Here is a 27924-nt window from a genome sequence, read left to right on the forward strand (position 1 = left end):
TTGAGGCAGCCGGTGCGCCCCCAGTGTGTCCAGAAAGTCGTGAGGAAGCTGCTCTCCCTGTCGAGTTTGCATTAAAAAAGGCATCATGTGCGTCCACCAGGGAGAATATGTGAGCTTTGGGCAGTTTGTAGAGGACATCATCTAGCGTCAGCATGATGTAATGAGATCTCCGCCAGGCTTTGTTAAGTGGCTTTGGGTCTATACAGATTTGAATCATGTCAGGCTTCTCAATGATGACCATGTTGCTAATCCAGTCTGTGGGCTCTGTCCCAGAAGTGAGGTGTGTGTGTGTGTGTGTGTGTGTGTGTGTGTGTGTGTGTGTGTGTGTGTGTGTGTGTGTGTAGGAGCCATTCATTTATTTATTTATTTAGTAATTTACTTTGATTATTATAAGGACCCTAAATATGTTAATACAGATTTAAGTTGATATTATATAATATTATTATTTAAATACATGATTTATACGTTGTGTTAGTGTGCATTCACCACTGCATGAGTGTCCCTCTGTAGGCCGAAAGGATACCTATTTAAAGGTGATGCAGTGACGCAGGCCAGACGGTGTAGCGGGGTGTATGCGGAAACAGTCTTTGACCGTGTCACCGGGTCAACGTGTCTACCTGGCGCATTGTGGAAGACAAAGGACTCTATATTGAACGGACTATCTTTAAGTTTATTTTGCAGTTTTATGTTTGTTTCATTATATAAATAAATCCACTCATCAAGAGGAAAGAAATAACATCATCATCTTCATTTAAACACGCGTCAAACTAACCTACAGCACCAGCTACTCCAAAGAAGTGAACAGAAACGGGAAAGGTTTAATGGACTTAGAAAACACAGGAAAACAAAAAACTTAACCTGTTTTTATCACTACAGTAAGTCAAAGACTACGCTATGGATTTCACAATGGATTATTTCCTAATGGATTACTTTGTGGACTATTGAATGAACCCGAGAAGGCCGACGCTTTGCGCGGGACGCAGCAAACAAAGGAGAGCGTCTCCGCAGAGGTATGAGCTTTAAAATCAATTGATGCAAAGGAACGTGGACCTTTTTGTGGATATAACTGTGATGAAAATGAACTATAATTTACACAGTTTATTTTGAATGCATGGACAATAAAATCACTTGTTGAAGAAGCCGACACAGACTGTAAAAGGAAACGTCGGGCCTCTTTGTAACTTCATCGAACACAAACTCAGATTGCTGCGGTGTTTGGATGGTTTGAAGGGAAGAAAATAGTTTTTCGTTCTATTGGAAAAGAAAGATAAATTGTTTTGAGGAGCATAATGGGTGACTCCGACGAAGAACCAGACAAAGGCCCAGGGCAACCTGAAAAGAACTTGGCTGAAGAGAGTGCGCGAATGCGCGCTTCAAGAGCTGGTAAAATGTCGCATTTAACGCGACGAATGAACATTGTTAAGTCTCTTACGGCTGATACAGACTTCGTTGATGAAGTAAAACAAAATACTGTGAAATTCAATGAAATGTTTAGTGAATTCAAAAGTGTTCATGCTTCTTACATCGCAACTTTGAGTGAAGAGGACCAGGAAGTAGATGTAAAGAAATGGTATGAGCCTAAAGTGAAGGAAATTAAAACTTTTCTTTCAAATGTGACTAAGTGGGTTGCTGCGGTTGAAAATCCCGACCCTAAAACCCCGATTCCAACGATTACAACAGACCCTATTCCTGCTCCTGAATTAAATACAAAGGTCCCTGAAGATGATAATGTTTCAGTTGCCTCTTCTCATTCAGCGGCTTCAGTGCGCATTTTAGCGGAGGCTGAGCGCGCAGCGCTTCGTGCCAAGGCAGCTAAGTTGCAAGAAAAACACGCATTAGAAAAAGAGCAAGAACAACTTAGAAAAAGGAAAGAAACATTAGAAATTGATACTCAAATAGCAGCCAATACAGCGAAAATCAATTATCTTCAAAATGTGGAGCATTCTGTAGATCTACTTGGGAATTATGCAGAAGAAGAAGAACAATCAGATGCAATGAACGAATATTCTGATGATGCACGACAGAAAACATCACTGTTGGACGAACTCAGTGAACCAAGTGTACGGCCTAAGCAGAGTAGCCAGGTACAATTTTCCAACTTGCAGGGCAGATATGCGCAGTCCTCTGATTATAGTGGCTTCGACCAACAGTTTTATTCAGAGCCTCTATATCATGCTTTCATGAAGGCTACTCAAAGCTCAGCTTACCCAGCTCAAACAAGACGCCATGAAACCTTTCTAGCTAGTGATCATGCCAGCGGTCCAGCCAGTGATCATGCCAGCGGTCCAGCCAGTGATCATGCCAGCGGTCCGGCCAGTGGGCATGCCAGCGGTCCAGCCAGCGGTCCAGCCAGTGGTCAAGGCAGACAGTCAAGGTCAACTCATTTACCGAACATACAGCAAGAGTCTGTTCATCTTTCTCGCATTCTTAGGAGGCAGAATGAATTGACCAATATTCTTGTCAAACAGCAGGTTCTTTCTACTTTACCACAAGGGAGTCTTACACCCTTTGATGGAGACATTCTCCAATACAAGTCTTTCATTAATTCTTTTGAACACACCATTGAGAGAAAAACTGATGACCATCAAGACCGTTTACAATTTCTCATACAGTATACAAAAGGACAACCTCAGGAGCTAGTGAGAAGCTGTCAACATATGAACCCAGCGAGAGGCTATCAGAAAGCAAAAGCATTATTAAGAGAACACTTTGGAAATGAGTACAGAATTGCTTGTGCCTACATTGAGAAACTTCTTGGCTGGCCATCTATAAAATCTGAAGACTCAAAGGCTTTACGTGACTTTGCATTGTTTCTGAGAACATGTTGTAATGCCATGGAAGAACTGGAGTATCTGGAAGAATTGGACACCATTTCTAATATGAAGAACATCGTTCTAAAGCTCCCATATAAGCTCAGAGAAAAGTGGCGTGCAAAGGCTTGCGAGCTGCAACGCACTGGTAGAGTGAGAATGCTCAGTCTAGTTTCTTATGTTGAGAGACAGGCCAGTGTCATGTCAGACCCAATATATGGCAACATACAAGACTTGAGTATCACTAAAGCAAAGCCCAAGTTAATGTTGAAGCAACAAACACCCAAGCCAAAGGGAACTTTTGCCACTAATTTGAATGTGAAACCACACCAGGAACCTAGAAACTCAGATAGAAACCCAGATAGCCCATGTCTATTCTGCAAAGGGGATCACGAACTGAAATCATGCACTGAACTTGAGAAAAAAGTACACAAGGAAAAAATCACGTTTCTAAAACAGAATGGAATCTGTTTCGGATGTTTAGTGAAGGCTGGGCATGTGAGCAAAGATTGCACAGGGCGTCTAAGTTGCTCAATATGCAAGAAAAGTCACCCAAGTGTACTGCATATTAAGACAGAGCAGTCATCAGTGAAAGCCCCTATTAGCAGTGCACAGGTCTCACTCGGAGATGGTGAGCATTCTGGGGTCGGTGACAAACACAACAGCAATGAGTGCATGCTTTCCATTGTGCCAGTGAAGGTGAAACACTCCAAAGGAAGCAAAGTGATACACACATACGCCTTTCTTGATTCTGGGAGCTCTGCAACCTTCTGCACAAAGAACCTCATCGACAAGCTGAACATAACAGGGAGAAAAACCAACATCTTGCTCCGAACCATGTCCCAGGAAAAGTCAGTGAGCTCAGACATCATCACAGGCTTGGAGGTATCTGCTATAAATCAAAACATCTTTATTGCACTGCCAGAGGTTTACACTCAGAGAAGCATGCCAGTAGACACAAGTAGCATTCCCACTAGTGAAGACTTATCTAGATTTACTTACCTTAGTGAGGTGAGCATTCCCAAAATTGAAGCTGATGTGGAATTATTGATTGGCAGCAATGTTCCAAAGGCTTTAGAACCATGGGAAGTGGTCAACAGCAAAGAAGATGGACCATATGCAGTTAAGACCATATTAGGATGGACTGTCAATGGCCCTCTGAAAGGAAACGACAAGAGCAGGTATACTCACGTGACTGCAAATAGAATATCCATTGGAAACTTAGAAGAACTGTTGCTACAGCAGTACAGTCATGACTTCAACGAAAGCCAAGACAAAGTTGAAATGTCTCAGGAAGACAAAAAATTCATGACAATAGCAGAAGAATCAGTCCATATGCTAAATGGCCATTATACTTTGAACTTACCATTCAGGAGAAAGGATGTCATTATGCCAGATAACCACCAGGTGGCAGAGCAGCGATTGTCTAGTCTTAAGAAGAAATTTCAGAAGAATGAATCATTCAAAGCTGAATACACAGAATTCCTCACGGAAGTCATCAATAAAGAACATGCAGAAGTGGTACCACAGGATGAATTGAAAAGGTGTGATGGTAAAGTCTGGTACATCCCTCACCACGGTGTCTACCACCCCAAGAAAGGTACCATAAGGGTGGTCTTCGACTGTGGTGCAACATACCAAGGCACATCTTTAAATTCTGAACTTCTGCAAGGTCCAGACTTAACAAGCTCTCTCTTTGGTGTTCTTACCCGATTCCGCCAGGAGCCTGTTGCAGTGATGACTGACATTCAGACAATGTTCCATCAAGCCAGAGTGTCAAAGAATGATGTTGACTTCTTGAGATTTCTTTGGTGGCCTAATGGTGACATTAATAGGCCTCCAGTTGAGCACCGCATGCTGGTGCACCTCTTTGGAGCAGTTTCGTCTCCAAGTTGTGCAAACTTCGCACTTAGACAGACAGCTAAAGACAACAAGAACATGTTCCATCCCAGCATTATAAGCACAGTTGAGAATAACTTCTATGTTGATGACTGTTTGAAGTCCCTCTCATCAGAACAAGAAGCAGTGCAGCTAGTCAAGGAACTTACATCTCTCTGTCAAAAAGGAGGATTCCGTTTGACCAAATGGATAAGCAACAGTCGAACTGTCCTTATGCATATTCCAAAGGAGGACAGAGCCCGTGAGGTCAGGGAACTAGACTTAGACAGAGACAAATTGCCAGTAGAAAGAGCACTTGGGTTGCTATGGAGTGTTGAGGATGACATGTTCAAGTTTAACATCATTGTGAAAGGGAAGCCTCACACACGAAGAAACATGCTATCCATTGTGTGCTCGATCTATGATCCACTAGGATTCTTATGCCCTCTCACCTTACCTGCAAAGTTGTTGTTACAGGAGCTCTGTAGGAGTAAACATGATTGGGACAGCAGAATACCTCAAGCAACATCTGACAAGTGGGGAAGATGGATTGATGATCTATGTGTGCTGGAAAACTTTGAAGTGCCTCGGTGCATGAAACCCTCTGGATTTGGACCAGTCAAACAGGCCGAGTTACATCACTTTTCTGACGCCAGTGATCATGGATACGGCACAGTGAGTTACCTCAGAATGTCTGCAGGCGATCATGTCATAAATGTTTCTTTTATGCTTGGTAAAGCAAGAGTGGCTCCTCTCAAACAAATGACCATCCCTCGCATGGAACTGGCAGCTGCAGTGCTGGCGGTTAAAGTGGACAGGATGCTGAGAAAGGAGGTGGAGTTTGAAGTCTGTCAGTCAACCTTTTGGACCGATAGTCAGTCTGTTTTAAAATACATAGCAAATGAGCAGACACGATTTCACACTTTTGTGGCAAACAGGATTTCTGTCATAAGAGACAACACAGACGTGCAGCAGTGGAGGTACATAGGAACCAAACTAAATCCAGCTGACATGGCATCAAGAGGCGTGAGTGCAGGCACATTTGTAAAGTGCAAAGAGTGGATACAGGGACCAGCGTTTCTGTGGAGGACAGAAGAGGAATGGCCTCAAAGCTCCATGGATTCCCTCTCACTCTCTCAAGATGATCCAGAAGTGAAAAGAAGCACAGCTGTATTCAGTGTTGTCACTAAAGAAAAGGAAAAGGAAAAAGAAAATCCAACAAACCAGCTGCTGGAACACTTCTCTAGATGGCATAAGGTGAAGAGAGCAGTGGCTTGGTATCTGAAATTGAAAGACACACTTCAATCACTCAGAGCAAAACGAAAAGACATCATTGCCAGCCTGGAAACAAAAGCTCAAACAAGAATCCAGAACAAGCTGATATGTGACCAAATGCAAGCTTTTAAGAAAACACTGGGAAGATGTTCCATAAGTCTGGAAGATCTGTCAAAGGCAGAAAAGGCCATCATTGTGTTTTGCCAAAGACAGAGATATTCAGATGAGGTGGCGCGGCTACAGAAAGCATCTTCAATTGGAAAAGCTTTGAAAAAACAGAGCAACATCTACAAGCTTGATCCAGTGCTTGATGAAGGAGTCCTGCGAGTAGGGGGAAGATTAAGTAAGTCAGCAATGCCTGATGAGGCCAAGAGACCGATGATCCTGCCAAAAGATCACCACATCTGCACTCTTCTGCTTCGTCACATACATGAAAATCTTGGGCATGCCGGCAGAAATCACATCCTCTCAACACTCCGACAAAGGTATTGGATTGTTAACGCCAACTCTGCAACCCGTAAGATCCTAACAAAATGTGTTATCTGTAGACGCACAAGAGGCAAGATGGGGGAACAGAAGATGGCGGATCTCCCCAAGGAGAGACTAAGAGCAGATCTCCCACCATTCAGTAATGTTGGAGTGGACTTTTTGGGCCTTTTGAGGTAAAAAGAGGAAGAAGTCTTGTGAAAAGGTATGGAGTTGTGTTCACATGCATGTCAAGCAGAGCCATACACCTGGAAATGGCCCACTCCATGGACACTGACTCTTGTCTCAATGCCCTGAGAAGATTTGTGAGTAGAAGAGGCCAAGTTACTCACATTAGATCAGACAATGGAACTAACCTGGTTGGAGCAAAGAATGAGTTGCAAAAGGCCATCTCTGAATGGAATCACGACATGATCCAGAAAGAAATGTTTCAGAAAGGAGTTCAGTGGAGCTTCAATCCTCCAGCAGCTTCCCATCACGGAGGAGTTTGGGAGAGGCTTATCCGCATGGTAAGACAAGTTCTTTATTCCATCCTGAAAGAACAAGAGCTTGATGATGAAGGCCTTGAAACACTATTGTGTGAGACAGAAGCAATTTTGAATAGCCGCCCCATAACCACTGTGACAGAGGACAACCAAGACCTTGAAGCACTGACTCCGAACCACATTCTCCTTTTAAAAACTCATCCAGCCTTCCCACCTGGATTGTTCCAGAAGTCTGACAGGTACATTAGAAGACGTTGGAAACAAGTTCAGTACTTGGCTGACTTGTTTTGGAAAAGATGGACCCGTGAGTACTTACCATTATTGCAAGAGAGACAGAAATGGCTCACTGTGAAGAGAGGAATCCAGAAAGGAGACGTCGTAATGGTGGTCGACAGCACAGCTCCGCGAGGATCCTGGCCTCTAGGAAGAATACTTGAAATCCATCCTGGTTCACAAGGTCTAACAAGAACGGTTACTCTCAAGACCAAGTCTGGAGTTCTGATGAGACCAGTGTCAAAACTTTGCCTGCTTCTAGAAGCTACAGAGCCAGATTGAGTTCCATGATTAAGGATAAGATAAGTGTACTTACTATATTCTCACTGTTTAGAGTACATTAAAGGCTCCATATACAGTATTTTTGTTGATAATTGATGCTTAATCACACAATTAGGGGCCGGTGTGTAGGAGCCATTCATTTATTTATTTATTTAGTAATTTACTTTGATTATTATAAGGACCCTAAATATGTTAATACAGATTTAAGTTGATATTATATAATATTATTATTTAAATACATGATTTATACGTTGTGTTAGTGTGCATTCACCACTGCATGAGTGTCCCTCTGTAGGCCGAAAGGATACCTATTTAAAGGTGATGCAGTGACGCAGGCCAGACGGTGTAGCGGGGTGTATGCGGAAACAGTCTTTGACCGTGTCACCGGGTCAACGTGTCTACCTGGCGCATTGTGGAAGACAAAGGACTCTATATTGAACGGACTATCTTTAAGTTTATTTTGCAGTTTTATGTTTGTTTCATTATATAAATAAATCCACTCATCAAGAGGAAAGAAATAACATCATCATCTTCATTTAAACACGCGTCAAACTAACCTACAGCACCAGCTACTCCAAAGAAGTGAACAGAAACGGGAAAGGTTTAATGGACTTAGAAAACACAGGAAAACAAAAAACTTAACCTGTTTTTATCACTACAGTGTGTGTGTGTGTGTGTGGCCTTCCCTCTCATGTCTGTCCAGAGGTGAGGTGTGGTGGCCTTCCCTCTCATGTCTGTCCAGAGGTGAGGTGGCCTTCACTCTCATGTCTGTCCAGAGGTGAGGTGCCTTCCCTCTCATGTCTGTCCAGTTCACAGCTGTTTAAGTCAACTAAAGGGAACTGCACAGCTAGCTAAACTGTATGACCTCTTCCTGTTCCAACATGACTGTGCACCAGTGCACAAAGCAAGGTCCATAAAGACATAGATGACAGAGTTTGGTGTGGATGAACCTGACTGGCCTGCACAGAGTCCTGACCTCAACCCAATAGAACACCTTTGGGATGAATTAGAGTGGATCCTGAGAGCCAGGCGCCTTGTCCAACATCAGTGTGTGACCTCACAAAAGCGCTTCTGAAAGAATGGTTGAACAATATAATAAACGATAACCCATAAACACACTCCTAAACCTTGTGGAAAGTCTTCCCAGAAGAGTTGAAGCTGTTATAGCTCCAAAAGGTGGACCAGTGTCATAATAAATATGGATTAGGATGGGATGTGACTAAAGTTCATACTGCATGTGAGTCAAGGCAGGTGAGCGAATATTTTTGGCAATATAGTGTGTATCTCTCTTCGTGTATGCCATGCCAATAGTCTGCTATAGTTGATAAACTACTTTTAATTTTTTGAGGTTGAGTTCTTAATTTTATGGAGTCAGATTAATTGTGGTTTCTTGTAATATTACCATTGCTTCATCAGACTGTCCTATTGTTCATACACGTGCCAGCCTTAAACGCAATTCTTATCCGTGAGGAGCACATTGCGGCCTCTCGGTTCACTACAACTAGAAGAGACATTAATGAATGAGGAGGAAAGAGTTAAACATTCATGACAAGGTTAGGTGCTTTCCTCTTGACAGAATGAACACACATTAAACCTCCCAAGACAGAACAAGTCCAGCCAGTTGTGTACAGGGAGCATCTGAGACTGAGAGGAAATGACAAGAGAATAAAGCTCAAAACTGTAAGTTCCTTCATTTACAGAATATTAGAGTTGTATGCAATGTTCATTACTCTTCTCTGGAGGTTTGGAGATGTTTATACATACCATTTGTAAGTCATATTTAAATGGACTCCTATTTGTGGCCTTAGTAGTTGAAGTTAAGAGCAGAATGGCAATCTCAGTGCCCATACATTTCCAAATATTGTTCCTGTTAGACTTTATAAAACAACATGGTCATGCTGGTTAGATCTATTAGAACTTCACAGAAAGTTAAACTTTACCACCTAATCTTTTGAATTATATGTCTGGAAGATGCAACCTGTTCAGTTGTTTTGATAGTTCCTTAATGTATAAAGTTATGACACTTTTCTTCCTGGACACGGTAGAAAAAGTTTCGAGACTAGATCAATGATTCTAGGCATTTCGCTTTTGATCAACATGACTAGAGATTCTAGTTTGATTTCTATTTAGTTTGCATAATTACTTGATCAAACTCACTGTTATTTGATCAAACTGAAAATGTTAGAGGTTAGAGAGAGTATGAAAAAGATATTGATGGGGAGGATGGAGTCGTTTGTGTGAGGAAGGAGTTAAACATTTATGAGAAATATTTTGTTCTTGATAATCTGACCACCTCAACTTGCTGTGTTCTCTACTGGGAGCGTCTCATGTGTGTCCCGGAGAATCATTGTCCAAAAATTCAGAAAGTTGACAAAAAAAACTTTGTGGTAGTCATTATAAATACAATCATTCTATTAAACAAGCTCAAAACAGGTTAAACATCCATGAAAAGATGACGTCTTGGTTCTGTGGTTGATTGTTTCAGCAGACCTTCACTTCCTGATACAGAACAAGTCCAGCCAGTTCTCTACAGGGAGCGTCTGAGACTCAAGGGAATAACAACTGAATAAAGCTGAAAACTGTAAGTTGTTTACCAAGTGAGTTGTACGCAATGTTCATTACATGTCTCTTGAGGTTTGAAGGTGTCTGTACATAACATTTGCAGGTAATGTTTGTATGGAGTCCTATTTGTGGCCATAATACTGTATAAAGGCACTAGTGTACAAAGGCAACATTGTGGTTGGTTCTGTTTTAGAATAGAACCTCACAGAGGAGAGTTAAAAATAAAATTGAAAAAAAAACAAAAAAACTTGCGCTTGTGGTAGTCAGAATAAATAAAATCATTATATCAAACAAGCTCAAAACAGGTTAAACATCCATGAAAAGATGACGTCTTGGCTCTGTGGTTGATTGTTTCAGCAGACCTTCACTTCCTGATACAGAACAAGTCCAGCCAGTTCTCTACAGGGAGCGCCTGAGACTCAAGGGAATAACAACTGAATAAAGCTGAAAACTGTAAGTTGTTTACCAAGTGAGCTGTACGCAATGTTCATTACATGTCTCTTGAGGTTTGGAGGTGTCTGTACATTACATTTGCAGGTAATGTTTGTATGGAGTCCTATCTGTGGCCATATATACAGTAAAGGCACTAGTATACAAAGGCAACATTGTGGTTGGTTATGTTTTAGAATAGAACCTCACAGAGGAGAGTTAAAAATAAAATAAAAAATAAAAAACTTTATAATAAAAAGACCTTAAAGGGATAATCCGGAGTGAAATGCACTTTAGATCAATTTTTCGGACTATTGGGAGTACATACGTTGAGTTGACACCAAAATCATGTCATTCGGATGTATTTTGAGAAAGTTCGAGTTCACCGTTTTTAGCCAAAACTCGTTAGCCTGGAAGTGACCGGGGCAAGTCCTTTTACCACTACAAAACGCTATTTTTACACCTCTTCTACTGTTCCAAACAACACTACACTTACGTGGTAGTGAGTAGAGGGTTCCTAAGCCAAACCGAAGTATCCTCACGTCTTTATGTGGTCGGATAGAGAGTCCAGAATGAATTTAATCGAGTCAGTACCTTCCGGAAATGTCGCTGCGGCAGCTGCGCAACGCTTCAACAACACTTTACTAACATTTCCGGAAAGGTGCTGACTCGATTAAATTCATTCTGGACTCTCTATCCGACCACATAAAGACGTGGGGATACTTCGGTTTGGCTTTAGGGACCCTCTACTCACTACCACGTAAGTGTAGTGTTGTTTTGAACAGTAGAAGAGGTATAAAAATAGCGTTTTGTAGTGGCGAAAGGACCTGCCCCGGTCACTTACAGGCTAACGAGTTTTGTCTAAAAACGGTGAACTCGAACTTTCTCAAAATACATCCGAATGACATGATTTTGGTGTCAACTCAACGTATGTACTCCCAATAGTCCGAAAAATTGATCTAAAGTGCATTTCACTCCGGATTATCCCTTTAACCTTCTGTGACAGAACAAGTCCAGCCAGTTCTCCAATAATGACTTTTTGGTTCTGTAATTGATTGTTTCAGCAGACCTTAATCTCCTGATACAGAACAAGTCCAGCCAGGTCTCTACAGGGAGCGCCTGAGACTCAAGGAAATCACAACTGAAAGCACACGCTATGATACGTTTAATATAGTTTATGTCCTATATTGACCAATCCTGATATTCGTTGGGTAATCGGCGCCGTTCTCCACCCCCTAACGCAATTAGCGAAGGACAACAACTGAGCGACACTTCAATCAGAAGCGCAGTTGAATGAAGTTAACTGATGACAACATTAAAAGGAATCCAACGTTTAGCGATCATGAAATAATACAATGCATAATGTCAAGATAATGAAGAGCAGTAGTTCTACTCAAACTATAGGCTACAGTACTTGTGCACGTAGGCTATGGAAGATTTATCAAATCGAACAAGTAGGAAAGTTTAAGCGGATGGCGTGAAAGTAGACGTTCGAAAGGCCAACGAAAGTTAAGGTTGCTTTTGATTTAGTAGGCCTACAAAGACGCAAAACTGGTGGTCTAATTAGCGATTTTGTTGCCTTTGAATGATTCTCTTATAGATGCATTGAACAGCAACACTTGCTTTTACAAGGAGGAAATATTTAGGCGCAAAATAGACGTGCGCTTTCACGGGCAGTTTTAGTACATACAGGGGAATACATAATTAGGCGCATTTTACGCTTCTCCTCCCATCTTTTTACACAAACCTCCTACTATCATCTGACACTCCCATAAATCCATATGCAATTTGCACAATTTGCCATTCTCATCTCCCGCGACAGGCAGTCTGCGCCTTCACCTCATTTTGGCTTGTTAGTACACACCTCACCATCCTTTTAAACGCACGTTGCGAAACAAATACGCCTGAAGTGGGCACAAAAGCGTTAGTACATCTGCCCCTGAATGTATTAGCAGACTTTAACCTCCTGTGACAGAACAAGTTCAGCCAGTTCTCCACAGATGACTTCTTGGTTCTGCGGTTGACTGTTTCAGCAGACCTTAACCTCCTGTTAGAACAAGTTCAGCCAGTTCTCCACAAATGACTTCTTGGTTCTGTGGTTGATTGTTTCAGCAGACCTTAACCTACTGTGACAGAACAAGTCCAGCCAGTTCTCTACAGGGAGCGTTAAAGCCTCAAGGAAATAACAATAAAACTCAAAACTGTAAGTTCCTTTAAGTGAGTTGCATACAATGCTCATTACATGTCTCTTGAGGTTTGGAGGTGTTTGTATTTATATGTATCTGTATGTAATGTTTGAATGGAGTTCTATTTGTGGCCCTATACAAAGGCAATATCTATCTATTAAAGTGTAAGTTTGGCGGAAATTGAAAATAAAGCTATTTTTTGAATGAAAATACATCAACTAAGCCGTGGAGGAAGTCATTTTCGCTCATCACGCAGTACAGAGCTAGCACGGGCAGGAGCTACAGTCCAAAATCGCAAACAGTGGGTTAGCATCGGGCTTACAGCCACACGCTTTCAAAATCGCATTTTTAAACCACTAACATTGCTCAAAACAGCGCCAAACCTCATCAGTAGCTTGCTCTAGGTGTCTACACATAAAACAAAGCACCAATCAGTCTGTAAGCTTTGGAAAAGTCTGTATACATGTAGAATCAGTTCGAGACCGCAACCCAATCTGAACCACGTGAGATTCACATGGAAGCACGGGAGCTTTTCCTACGGGTAGTCAAAATTGCATTATTAAACCACTAACATTGTTCAAAACAGCGCCAAACCTCGTCAGAAGCTTGCTCTAGGTGTCTACACATAAAACGAAGCACCAACAACTTGGCTCACGAACCCGACGTTTATAAAAGAAGACTGTTATGAACACTTACCCCTTCCAGCTTCTCACGAAGGAAAGTCCACGACCTCTCGTGTGAGATCTCGCAGTGTGGGACCACAGACAGAGAGGATAGAAGTGGAGCTCAGTATCAATGCACAAAGAAAGAAGACATGCGTTACAGCTTGGAATTTGCCCACAACCAAATTGAAACACTGCAAAAAAATAAACTAAGAGTTGCAAACATCCCTGTTGAAAAATATTTCTAGAGTTTCAGCACTGGTAGGCTCTTTTTTATTGTACAAACTTGAATCATATTGTCTTGTAAGGACTCTGTTCACATAGTACAAACCTTTTAATGACATTTTTAGTCTGTTAAGAGGCAAAGAAGGCACATTTAGATGATGCCCCCATACCTAGCAGGACTCCAGACTAACCTTTTGCGTTGGTTGCACCTCAAATGATGAGGCATTCTATAAGGAGGGAGAGCCAGTTATAAGCAGCAATGTAAACAGATACATATTATCCTATAGAATATATATATATAATAGAAACGCAGAGAGCATCACTATAGCCTACCTGCGGTGGTCTTTGACATCTGGCACCTTCTAACAAGAGTTCCTGGATTTAGATAGAGGCGCACCCATAGTCTCGTTACGGAGAGCCATTCACAACACAGCAGGCTGAGCTCAAATGAGAGGTGGCCACTACACCACTGCATTCTGCTCCACAAGCAATGTAGCTCTTCAGTGACATATAGCGGACTGGTTGTCAAGAAGCACACACATAAACACTGCTTTGACAAAGGCTTTGAATGCAGCTCAGCCTTAATCAAGGACTGGAATTGTTTGTTTCATAATGTAACATTTACCACTGTCTTTAATGCAAAATAAGCTATCTTCCACTCTCATTGTAATCCAAAAATAGACCTGGTTGTTTTTAGACCAAATTTCTCCTTAAAACCACAACAGGAATAAAGACTAAATGGGCACTGTGGCAAAGTGTCTAGACCCTTCAAGACCAACGATCTTTATTTGTTGTATGACAGGTGAGCACCATGGCTGAGAACAATCTGGACCTGCTCTTCAGAACTCTGGATGAGTTGGAGGAAGCAGACCTGAAGCGGTTCAAGTCACACCTGTCTGAGAGGATCATGAAGGAGTTTAAGCCCATCCCCAAAGGAAGGCTGGAGAAATGTGATGTTACAGAAGTTGCCTCTAAGATGAAGGAGGCCTATGGGGAGGAAGGCTCAGTGGAAATGGCTTGGACCATCCTGAGGAAGATGAACCTCAACAACCTTGCAGACCAACTAGAAGAGAGGTAGATATACGCCACTCTCTCTTTCTCTCTCTCTCTCTCTCTCACACACACACCACACACACCACACACACACACACACACACACACACACACACACACACACACACACACACACACACACACACACACACACACACACACACACACACACACACACATAGTACAGACCAACTAAGAGAGGTACTGTAGATATACACAACTCACCAGTTGCTAGTTGCTCAGTGAAATTAAATGTCAAATCTTCCATGTGAGGAAGATTGTAATGTAAGACTGCAAGACATATTGTAGTGATATTTTATGTTTTAGGGCTTTTGAGATCTGGTGGTGATTTAGAGTTTGGATTTAGATTTTGCCCAGTAACTCAGGCTGGAAACCTGCACATCTATCTCTCCTGCTTCCTGTCCACGTTTGCTGGGTCCAATCACAAACTGGCTTATCCACCAGGGCCAGGCACACCCAGATCGTTGGTTTGATTGGTTGAGGGACTATCCAAGCATATGGAGTCATTGGAACTATGTCCATTGATCATGCCTCTTGTGCAGTAGAAATAAAGCGCAGACTCCGCAGACTAATGCTCAATCTTAAAAGATTGAGCTTAGTATGGTGACAGCCAGACTAGGGTTATTAATTATGTCTTTTGTAGCCTATGGAAGTTCAACCACATAGGACACAAAGGAGTTGGGATTCTTTCTTTTTATTTTTCAACCAGTGTTAGGTATAAGTTAGCATGTATTCGTTATGCTAAGTTCAGTTTTCTCCAACTAAAATACGGCAGTGGGCTTACTTTATCTTCGGCCGTTACAGCAAATGTGGACTAACAAATTACAGCAACTCGGGACGAACAGTCCTCAAACTTCATTAGCACCAGAAAATATACGGAATATGTGGCACACGACAGCTCAGCCTGCTTCCTCTCGTAGCCTACTCTGGGAAAAAGGAGCGAACTCCAACTCACGCAGGGAATTACTAATGAAGGAGGCCAGCTATGTACAACTCGCCAGAATTGGCAACTACCGCCCCCTACTGGGTGTACAATTTACTCTCTAAATACTGCACTTGAATACAATTAATGAACAACCATTCTTAAGGTTTAGTTTATGACAAATGTGAACCTTTGGTCTCAAGAATAGAAAATAATAAAAGAAAACAATTGACAAATCTTAAAATAGCCTATAAAAAATGAACCATAAATGTAGTGATTTAATTCCTTTTTACCACCTGGTTACATTCTCCCCTGCATATGTCAACGTCCTCGATGACAAATTATTCTATGAAAAACACATTGCTCCTGGCAGGCTTTCTCGAATAAAACAACACCAATACTTGATAAAACATATGGAACCATCTATGTGCTTACTGCTACTGCATTACATGCTGACCTGGGAAGATTGAAAGGGTTTGTATGTATCCCTGCAGTAGTTCTTGAACTGTGCCTCTGAGGAGGTAGGCTGGTTCCCTGATCTGGTGCAGTTGGTGTCTCTACCCTTAGTGTGTCCACATGCTCGTCACCTATGTTATCACTAGTCACCAGTAACTGCTCATCATCATGTACAGGCTCAGGTATAAGAGCATCATCTGTACTGTCCATGTCTAGCTGTGCACTAGGCTCTTCATAGCTTTGGGGACCAGTCACCTCTTCAAGCACTACAAAATCAGGTTCCTCAAATTCATCACAATTGTGTGTTTCTGTCACTCTGGGCATGCTACCCTCAGGGGGACTCACTGTATCAGGTCTCGGTTTAGGCATGGGAAGATTACAAGGCCGCAATTCTGTCCTATGTACCCTCTTAATAGGACCTCCCTCCAAAGGTTCAACAGTATGTGTCGTGCCCTGAATATCTATTACTCTGTATACAACGGGGCTCCAGGCATCCTGGATTTTGTTCCTTCCTAGGGGCCTATGACGAAGGTAGACAATTTGACCTAAATTCACCTTAGGACAGAAGACTTTCTCATTCAATAAAGACATTCTTTCATTAGCCTTATGCTCTGAGTACTCTTTAGCTCGTTCATGGGCCTGTCTCAGTCTCTCCTGATGTACAGACAGCCAGTCTACTCTCCTATCACCTGCAACCGTGTCTTGGCCTAACAAAGCATCTACAGGCAGTCTTGGTTGGACCCCAAAGAGTAAAAAGTGAGGTGAATACCCTGTGGTGGAATGAGGGGTGACATTGTATGCATAAATCAATTCAGGAAGATGCTCAGTCCACCTTCTCTTCTTTTCAGGGGGAAGAGTTCGTAAGAGGTCATGAAGGGTTCTGTTGTACCTCTCGCATTGGGCATTTCCCTGAGGCCTATAGGGAGTGGTACGAGTTTTTTTAACACCATAAAGTTTACACAACTCAGCAATGACTTCACTTTCAAAGTTTCTACCTTGATCTGAGTGTAATCTCTCCGGTACTCCATATTTCATGAACCATTCCTTCAATAAGATCTTTGCTGTGGTGTCAGCTTTCTGGTCTCTAGTTGGGTAGGCCTGTGTGAATTTTGTGAATACATCTGTGACCACAAGTACATTTTCACGACCATCAGATGCTGGTTCTAACAGAGTGAAATCTACAGCCACCACTTCGAGAGGTCTAGAAGCTAGGAAAGCTGTAACAGGGGGATGTATCTTGGGCTGAGGCATCTTGGTGAGAATACAACGTTGGCACTTCTTCACCCAGTTATCTACATCTTCGTACATGCCAACCCAAAAACCCCTTTGCTTCAACAGGCTAACAGTTCGTTCAATTCCCTGGTGACCCATGGCGTCATGAACACTCTCCAAGACCTGTTCTCTGAGGCAAAGTGGAACAAGTAGTTGCCAGCACTGACCGTGTCGAGGATCCTCTACCACTCGATACAACAACCCCTCCCTCATCTGAATCTGACTCCACTGTTTGAGAAGACGCTTTACTGGAGTTGTTAAACCTAGCCGTTCTCTGAAATTGGGTTTCTTTTGTCTATCCCAAAACGTCCGGAACTCCCTCAGAGTTACATCACTGGTTTGAAACTCCACTAGTTGTTCTCTGGTGTATCCCGGCAGTGTATAGGTGTTGCCTTGAGTCTCACTATTTTCAGTGTCTCCAGATTCAAGTGCACGGATTTGTCGAACCCTACAACAATGTATACCAGCTACAACAACATCAGGGTTCAGCATTGTCCCTCTGCTGGTCAGGTTACAAACCGCAACACAGTCATCAAATTCCGCATCCCCATCAGGTTCAGGCTCAGGCTCCCCTGCAAACTCCTGCCTAGACAGAGCATCTGCAGCAGCATTACTAGACCCAGGTCTGTACTTCACTTCAAAATCAAAAACAGATAACTGCCCAACCCATCTCTGTTCTATCGCACCTAGTTTAGCTGATTTCAGGTAACAGAGTGGGTTATTATCAGTCAGGATCACAAATTTCGCACCAAGTAAGTAACTCCTAAATTTGTCAACTACTGCCCATTTTAATGCAAGCAATTCTAACTTCATACTACTGTAGTTGTGGTCATTTCTTTCTGCGTTACGCAGCCTTCTACTCGCATAAGCTATGACACGCTTACGACCGTCTTGTTGCTGGCACAATACAGCACCTAGTCCATGCTGGCTAGCATCAGTCTCTACTATAAACGGGAGAGTAAAATCTGCAAAACCCAATATAGGAGCAGTGGTCAGTTTTTCTTTGAGATCTTGAAAAGAACTCTGACACTCACTGGTCCACCAGGAACTAAACCGAAGTGATCTTTTAGGCTTGCCATCATATAAACAACTGTTCACCAGATCATGCAGTGGTCCGGCAATTTTTGAAAATCCCTGTATGAACTTCCTGTAGTAGCTACAGAATCCTAAGAAGGACCTCAACTGCTTGACCGAAGTGGGGACCGGCCACTCAGTCACAGCAGCTACTTTCTTTGGATCAGGGCCAATGCCATCAGCAGAAACCTGATGACCTAAGAACTGAACTTTCTCCTGAAGGAAGTTACACTTCTGAAGTTTCAATTTTAACCCTGTCTCAGCTAATCGTGACAAGACAGTCTCTAATCGATTAAGATGTTCGTCAAAAGTCTGTGAGAAAAGCAGAATATCATCCAAATAAACCAGTATGACATGAAAAATTAGATCACTCATAGTAGCTTGCATTAAGCGCTGGAACGTCGCGGGCCCGTTACATACCCCAAATGGCATTCTAAGATACTCAAACAGCCCAAAAGGTGTAGTAAAGGCTGTCTTTGGCCGATCTCTTTCACTCATCGCCACCTGATGGTACCCACTAGCCAAATCAATAGTTGAAAAGAATCGGGCCCCTCTTAATGCATCAAAGCTTTCGTCAATCCTTGGCAATGGAAATGCATCTCGCCTAGTCTTTGCATTTAGCTTCCTGTAATCAATACATAACCTCAAACTGCCATCAGGCTTGCGAACTACCACTATGGGTGATGCATAGGCACTCGCACTTTCCTGAATCACACCCTTTTTCAACAGATTTGTTATGTGTTCTCTAACTTCCCGGTATTGAGTTGGTGGAATTCTCCGGTAAGGCTGTGTCACAGGTATGTCATCAGTGAGGTGAATCTCATGTTGGACTTTATCAGTATAACCTAAGTCCTCATCCTCGGTTGCAAAAACTGTTGAGTACTTTTCTAACAACCTACCCATTTTGTCCTGCTGTTCTGGGGTACCACCAATATTCAACTTGTCAAATAAGGATGTCTTACTTGCCGTAGGAACACTGCTGTCAATACTGATTTGCTCAAGATCTGCAGAAATCCGCTGAAACTTAACCTCACAAGACCCCGTGGTGTTAACTAGATCTGCAGGAGTAAGCAAGCCAACTCTAGTCCTAGGATGAAGCCAAACGTCCTCTGGTGACGTGTTTATAACCTGCACTGGAAACTCGAGGTTCCCAGCAGGAACAAGCGTCGGCACCACTAACAACCCACCTGGTAATGGGGTACTGGCAGGCTCTAACAAGAGTGTTTGTCCATTTGCCCCTGTTCTCTTGACCCCTCTAGCTATTACTGTAGCAACAGATAAGGCTGGGACATGGGCCAGGTCTTTACCGGAGGTACGGGCAAAGGACACCCGGTGAACAACATCAACTAACTGCATTTTCTGGAAAGCTTCTCGCCAATCTGAGTCCAAGTGGCCATTGAGTGCTGTGTCAAATTCTGCATGAACTATCTGCCGGCACCTGCTGATGATATTCATTCCAATTAACCCTGGTGCAGCAGAGGAGTTTGGTGAATCTTTTACTACTAAAAACCCACAATCAGGTAAGGTCATACCCATGGTTTCCACATTCAATTCAAGATAGCCTAAGTAAGGGATGTCCAACCCATTTGCCGCAGTTAGCTTTAACCACCCAGAAGTAGAAAGCATCTGATGGTCATCACCTAACAAACAATCCCTGAAGAAACTTTCAGTAATGGTACTAACCTGACTACCAGTGTCAAGTAGACATGATGCAGTTACCCCCTTGATTTTTAATTCAACTATTGGGCATTTCCCAACTGCTCGTTCAAGTAGTTTACTTCGAATGGTAGTATCGGATGAGCCAATAGTCTCCCCTCGCATTGCTTGGCTCATAACAACCGAGGGTGTCAGTTTTCCTGGGCACTGGGGACTTGAGGTTGTACATTGGTACATGCACGTGCTAGATGCCCTACTCCATTGCACTTAAAGCAAATGGGCTGCCCATCTTCAGCAAAGCGTGGCTGCACTCTGGGCCTATAATCAGGTCTTCTATACATCTGCTGGGTCCTAGACATGTTCAGCTCCTTGACAGCTTTTGTAAGTTCAGATATAGCAGTATCCTGCGCCACTAGCCGTTTTTCTTGTCTAGAGACTACTTCTAAGACTTCATCCAATGTAGAAGGTTGGCCCTTTCCCATACTGACAGCTGCACATAGATTTTGACTAGTTATCTCAGACACTTTTGATCTCACTATTTTAGGCGTAGTACTATGTTCCTCCATGGCCCATAACTCTGCTTCCTTACGAACACCTCTAAGGTCTAGGTGAGGTTTCTCTCTCACTAATTTTCTAAGTTCTCTCTTGAGCAATGCATCACGTAAACCTTCAATGAACTGATCTCTCAACAGGATTTTTGCATCTGGGACAAGATAGGGAGACTGCTTAACTGCAGAGATTAGTAGGTGGGACAGATTGTGGGAATAGTCACTCAAAGTTTCACTTTCTGCTTGTTTGAGGTTGTAGAAGGACTGTAAAAGTTGAGTGGCACTGCGTTTTTCACCAAAAGCCTCAAGTAGGCAATGAAACACATCATCGGGCTGCTTAGACTCATTCCCTACGCACATCCGGACCTCTTCAAGTGCTGGGCCTCTTAAGAGGGAAATTACAAAATCAAATTTCTCATCTACGGTTTGCTCCCGGGTTCTTAAAACCCTTTCCACCTCCTCAATAAATTCCTCAACAGCCCTCCCATCTTTACTGTACTCCCCGCTAAAATTCTGAATGTGACGTTCTCTGTACACATATGATCGCGTTGCCTTATGTGCCATGGCCTCTGCCTGCAACCTCCCAAGCTCTGAAATCTGATCCTGTAGCCTATCCAACGTATTCTGTCTCTGATCACTTGAGTCACTGATAGGCCTATGCCTACTCGGCTCTGCCTGTTCAGAATCACTTTGCTCATATGACATTTTCAATTTCACGCTATAAACAAATCAAAATAATATACTGAAAACGTTCAGTCCTTATAACAAAAGAAAATGTTCAATGTTCAAACGTTCAATTTTCAAGGATATTTCTTCAAGAAAAGTCTCTGGAAATGATCTGCGCGAAGATCCTCTCATCCACACGATACAGGCTGGCACCGTCACGAAACCCTCTCCTCTGCAGTACAACAGGATAGTACGTGTAGTTCCAGCCGCGTTGTCTTCACCACTGCCGTATTTTTTTTTTTAGCTAAGCAAAGCAATGCTACACTAGTTGATATTAGAGACCCCACTCCTGGTACCAATTTGTAGCCTATGGAAGTTCAACCACATAGGACACAAAGGAGTTGGGATTCTTTCTTTTTATTTTTCAACCAGTGTTAGGTATAAGTTAGCATGTATTCGTTATGCTAAGTTCAGTTTTCTCCAACTAAAATACGGCAGTGGGCTTACTTTATCTTCGGCCGTTACAGCAAATGTGGACTAACAAATTACAGCAACTCGGGACGAACAGTCCTCAAACTTCATTAGCACCAGAAAATATACGGAATATGTGGCACACGACAGCTCAGCCTGCTTCCTCTCGTAGCCTACTCTGGGAAAAAGGAGCGAACTCCAACTCACGCAGGGAATTACTAATGAAGGAGGCCAGCTATGTACAACTCGCCAGAATTGGCAACTACCGCCCCCTACTGGGTGTACAATTTACTCTCTAAATACTGCACTTGAATACAATTAATGAACAACCATTCTTAAGGTTTAGTTTATGACAAATGTGAACCTTTGGTCTCAAGAATAGAAAATAATAAAAGAAAACAATTGACAAATCTTAAAATAGCCTATAAAAAATGAACCATAAATGTAGTGATTTAATTCCTTTTTACCACCTGGTTACACTTTAAAGTAAGATGAACCCTTAAATTTTCCCGAAGGAGAAATTAGCTTTTTTCACCCCCTCCCCCCTCCCCCCAACCACACTCTCTCTCTCTCTCTCTCTCTCACACACACACACACACACACCCTATGCATCATCAGTAAGACATGCAACAATACACACGCCTGCTCCCCTGCACTATACATGTTCGAGCACATGTGGAATAGCCACTGTGTACAGCCATTTATCACACTAACAGACATCGCATCATCCTAGTTCTGCGCTAATGCTAACATACACAATACATAGATAAGTAAATAAATAAGTAAATAAATAAATACAACAACAAAGATAACCTGTTCTGATTGGAAGCCACAGTTCCTAAGAATATATATATTTTCATTGTATAATGTATAAAAATAGTTAAAAAAAATAATAATAATTACGCTGAGAGCACCCTCAACCTCCTTTTCTCGGCGCTGACATGCATTGGGTGACGCTCATCACCCAGCACAGATGTCAGCTTAGCCACCATCCTGCTCTCTCCCACTGTCTCTATTGGGTCAAGCTGAACATCCCAGAACAGCACTAGCTCTTTTAATGAGTTTGTTCAGTTTCATCCTGTCGGCAGTCGACATGCCGCTCCCCCAACATACTACCGCATAGAAAATGGCTGATGCCACCACTGAGCTGTAAAATGTTCTCAAAAGTGCCCACTAAACTCCAAAATGTCTGAGTTGCCTCAGCAGATACAGCCCACAGCCCTTTTTGTAGAATGTGCCGTGTTGTTAGACTAGTCCAGCTTATTGTTCTGGTACTTATAAGATGTCACCCTTTCAAACTCATTTCCCTGAATGCTCACTGGTGCTGATGGGGGATGACCTTTCCTACTGTATGTCCTGGTCCTTTCCTTACCACCAGTTCTTTGGTCTTGGCCGTATTGAGTTGAGATGGATCCTCGGGCACCAGTCCATAAAATACTGCATGAGATCTCTGTACTCAACGTCATCATACTCCTAGGCCTATTACACGTCCCCCCTGCACACATGAGAGTTTGTGAGGGCTTTGCCACTCGTGCCACTGGAGGAGGGGACGCTCATTTACTCCCCTAAATTATTGCCAATATAGACTTGGTTGCAACTTCTGAACAGTTTGTGCTACTTTGTTAATATTTGGGAAACTGCTCAAGTGCCACAAGGGCACAGCAAATGAACTTCAGAAACACTATCAAAGCATTAAAGCTCACGATATTCAGACCCAAAACACACACACACACACACACACACACACACAGACAAAGGTATTTCTCCAATACTTTTATGAATATTCTGTTGTACACATATACAGTGTAAGTGATTTATTGAAATGTATTTATAATGAATTTGCATGGTCTTCTTGCCATGTTTCTCCAGGGATGCTGCAATGTCAGGAAATCAAGATGGTAAGACTTTAACACATTCTACAGCTGTACCGCATGTTTGTGTACTTGTCACTGAATTTTTATGAAACTTCTATTTTTATTTTTTGTTTGAGGGAGCACTTGTTCATGACTCAAATAAGAAAGATGGTTTGACTTTTATAATGACAATCTAACAAAATGTGTGCAGCATGATGCACTTATGTATAACTAAAAGATAGCAATTAGTCATCATTATGGATAAAGATTCATTTTTTTCCATGGAACATCACTCATCATACATGAATACAGTTGCATAGTAACTAATACAAAGTAAGTGTACAAAGTAGCCTAAATATACAGTAAATGTATAAGTGTTACAAAAACGTAGGTGTGAATTATTGTAGCAAACAAAGGAAAGTTCTCCGCGCTTCTGCAGTTGTGCGACAATCTGGTGCAACCAGGCCAGGACAGATAGTGTATGAAAAGAAGAGGAATGCTGGTGCAACGCAGATGTCTTCTTTAGTATTTATTTAAAAGGTGCAAAACATTGACTAACGTTTCGACGTTACAAACGTCTTCATCAGAGTCGTTGTGAATTATTCTAGCTTAGTACAGTGGATCAATTTCTTATTATGTTTCTTTTTGACAGATGCAATTCTACAGGAAGTCAAAGAAAAACACAAAAAGTGGATGAAAGAGAAGTTTGGAAAGATTTATGAGTGTACTGAGGAGGGGAAGAACAAAACGCTCCTGAGTAAGATCTACACGGAGCTCTACATCACAGAGGGAGAGAGTGAAGGAGTCAACACTCAACATGAGGTTCGCAGGATTGAAACGCTGTCAAAATCCCAAAAGGCAAAACAACACAAAATCGACTGTAATGACCTCTTTAAGCATTCAGAGGAAGATGAGACAATCCGAACTGTGATGACCACAGGCATTGCTGGGATAGGGAAATCTGTATGTGTGCAAAAGTTCATTCTGGACTGGGCAGAAGGAGAGGCCCATCGGGATGTTGATTTCATATTTGCACTTCCATTCCGACAGTTAAACTTGAAACAAATTAAGTCATACACTCTTCTCAAACTCCTCCTTGACTTTCATCTGGGACTGGATGGAAAGGTCATACATCCCAAAATGTTTAGAAAGTTGAAGATCATGTTCATCTTTGATGGTCTGGATGAGAGCAAACTTTCCCTGAATGTAGAACAAGACATGCATGATCTCCTGAAGACTGCATCATTGGATATGTTGATAACCAACCTCATCACAGGTAATCTATTGCCTAAAGCGCTTATTTGGATAACCTCCCGACCAGCAGCTGTCAAACAGATACCTCCTAAATTCATAGACAGGTGGACAGAAGTACAAGGATTCAATGACCAACAGAAGGATGACTACTTCAAGAAGAGGATTAAAAATCCAGAGGAAGCGGACACAGCCATCGCTCACATTAAAAGGTCTAAGAGCCTCTACATCATGTGCCACATCCCTGTCTTCTGCTGGATCTTAGCCACTGTGCTTCTGAAAACGATCAATCTTACCAGTACAAGTGACTATCCTCAAACACTGACTGAGATTTATATCCATTTTCTGCTCACTGAGACACGTAGGAAGGGCCAAAAATATGACAAAGGCTTTGAACGAGATGATAGAAAACGCCTGAAGTCCAACAAAGAGCCTATTTTGAAATTATGTAAACTAGCGTATGAAGAACTGCTGAAGGGAAATATCTTGTTTAATGAAGACAGTTTGAGAGAATGTGGCATCAATGAAGACAACATGACATTGTACTCTGGTATGTGCTCTGAATTCTTCATGAGTGAGGATGTTCTTGACCAACATAAAGTCTATTGCTTTGTGCATCTGAGTATTCAGGAGTTTCTGGCTGCATTGTTTGTGTTTCACTCCTTTGTGACTAAGAACACAGAAGCCCTGACTACATTGACCTCACAAGAATCTGCCTTGACAGCCCCTTCCAGCCTTTCCATGGTTGAGTTTTTAAGAGCTGCAATAGACAAATCCATGCAGAACAAAGATGGACATCTGGACCTTTTCCTTCGCTTCCTCTTTGGCATCTCACTTGAGTTCAACCAGAAACTCCTACAAGGCCTTCTGGTGCACATAGAGAGAAGCTCAGACAGCCACAAGGAAACAGTGGAGTACATCAAAGGAATTCTGAGTGAAGACAAACAAGTCCCTGAAAGATGCATGAATCTGATCCTCTGTTTATCGGAGATGAAGGAGAACACCCTTTATCAGGAGATTCAGCGGTACATAGACTCTGGAAAACGGCTCTCTCCTACCCAATGTTCACAACTGGCCTACATGCTTCTGTTATCAGAGGAAACACTTAATGAGTTTGACCTGGCTAAGTACAAGACATCAAGTGAGGGTCGTAAGAGACTGCTTATAGTATTGAAGTCTTGTAGGAAAGCACGGTGAGTAAGAATAGCAGTTCTGTTATACATTTGAATCTGAATTATAATAAACTACAGAGCAACAAATCATCTACTTAATACTGGTGATGTAATATCTTGTTCAATTTCATTAGCAATAGTCACTCTGCCACATTTGTTATGCTACTACAGATTGGTTGGTTGTGATCTCCAAGAGGATTCCTGCAAGATTCTAGCATCTGCTCTTCAGTCAAACTCCCTGTTGAAAGAGCTGGACCTGAGTTCTAACTATCTGGGGGATTCTGGAGTGAGGTTGCTGTCTGTTGGGTTGAAGCATACTAACTGCAAACTGGAAACACTGAGGTTAGTGATGTGGTTACAATATGATGAGGTCAATAAAATAGTTAAACTGTAGGCTACTTAATATTAGCGTTGTCTTGGAGGGTATAGTGGTGATGTAGCATCTAGTTACACTGACATGTGTGAGTCGCTCACTGCAATAAATAAGACTGACTACACCGAACATTACGTTTTTTTCCAGACCTGATACCCTTGTGACACAAAAAGGCGTACCATGCTACATGGTAGAGATAAAATGTACACATCATTTGAATCAGGAGAACTAGCCCGTTATAATGGTATATATAATTACCTCCGCCAAGGTGATTATGTTTTCATCAGGGTTTGTTTGTTTGTCTGTTAGCAAGATGACTCAAAAAGTTATGGATGGATTTCAATGATTTTCAGGAAAGGTCTGAAATGACCCAAGGATTTAAATCTGAATGATAGTAAACTAAAATGCAACAAAATAGCTACTTAACCCTATGAGCCCTAAGCTGTTTTAAGGGCATTTTCACTACCTCTAGTTAGAAGCATTTATCCTGGTCATTGTAAGTGCCATTCACACATGCTACATATTGTTTTTTTCAGCACAGTCTAGGCTATCCAGATCTGCCACAATATCATGTATAAATACTTGCATTGATTTGATTTAAATTTTTAAATAATAAAAATTTGAAAAGCGTACTATACAAATTCTTACATTTTGACGTGTATCTCACCACAGCATGGTTATGTAGGCCTGACTGTCCTGAACACGGCAATATAAGAACCATGGTGGAGGTATACTTTGGGGCTGAGCAATTTACAGAAATATGTGGTGTGTGCCTTCCAGAAATAAATGGCAATTTTTATTTAGTGATGAAAAAATGACTTTTTGGCACTTTTTGCACTCCATATTTGTGACACTAGCTGATCTGACATGACTTGTTTGCGGTAGCACACATGACGTGCACAGATGATGATTCTCTATAATATTTGTTTTACTGCATTGCAATGAACAAAGTAAAGGCAAAAAGTGTTTATTTGTCAAACACATTTGGATGCAATATGAGTCTTGAATTGGATACCATACAGGAGTTTGCTAGGATCTCAAAACCGTGTTATGAACGTGACTTGTCATAGAGAAACACATGATAACATTGGATTATGAACATAGGCTATTATGCCACACAAAAACACGAGGTAAGTGGAGCTAAATGAAGTTATTATTTTGCTGTCACTTCGTCTGTTTTATGGCCTAGAAGGTTGTATTTGGTATCTGTGGATAGCTCTAGCTCTCCTCTTTCATCTGACATGCGTGCCATATCTTTTTGATCGCGGTTTCACGAGGAAATCAAACGAGAGTAAAGGTAGCCAAAGCTATATGACATTATTATTTGTTTGTAACTTCGTCTGAGTTCATCATACGAAATGATCAATGTATTTGGTATCAATGCAAAGCTCTGCTTCTCCTATTTCATTTGATATGCGTGTCATGTCTGTGCGATGCGTGGTCCGCGAGTAATTCAAGCGAGAGTTCTGGATGCGCCGGTGAACGCAGAGCAATATAGACTGTAAATATGATATACTTTGATTTAACTTCATCATTTTATTTTATTTTCATACTTGTACAGACAAGTGTCTAGTATCGTTGGA

The 27924-nt window shown here is 42.0% G+C and overlaps 1 protein-coding gene and 1 pseudogene across 12 annotated transcripts in view; both read left to right on the plus strand.

The window, feature by feature from the left end:
* LOC134076331 (zinc finger protein 850-like) overlaps positions 1 to 27924 on the plus strand; it is a 769162-nt pseudogene that overhangs the window by 415786 nt on the left and 325452 nt on the right.
* Positions 1 to 27924, plus strand: part of LOC134080947 (NACHT, LRR and PYD domains-containing protein 3-like) — a 143349-nt gene that overhangs the window by 58282 nt on the left and 57143 nt on the right. For 10 of the 12 annotated variants that reach the window (XM_062537589.1, XM_062537566.1, XM_062537551.1 and 7 more), the window contains 2 exons: positions 24198 to 25989; positions 26140 to 26310. In XM_062537589.1, coding sequence (XP_062393573.1) covers positions 24198 to 25989; positions 26140 to 26310 — 1963 coding nt within the window. Of the gene's footprint in view, positions 1 to 9117; positions 9170 to 9974; positions 10071 to 10408; positions 10505 to 12592; positions 12684 to 14355; positions 14628 to 23561; positions 23591 to 24197; positions 25990 to 26139; positions 26311 to 27924 lie in introns of those variants that run through there. The other 2 variants (XM_062537653.1, XM_062537721.1) reach the window with 2 other exon arrangements.

Source organism: Sardina pilchardus, chromosome 1, assembly GCF_963854185.1.
Source record: "Sardina pilchardus chromosome 1, fSarPil1.1, whole genome shotgun sequence".
NCBI lineage: Eukaryota > Metazoa > Chordata > Actinopteri > Clupeiformes > Clupeidae > Sardina > Sardina pilchardus.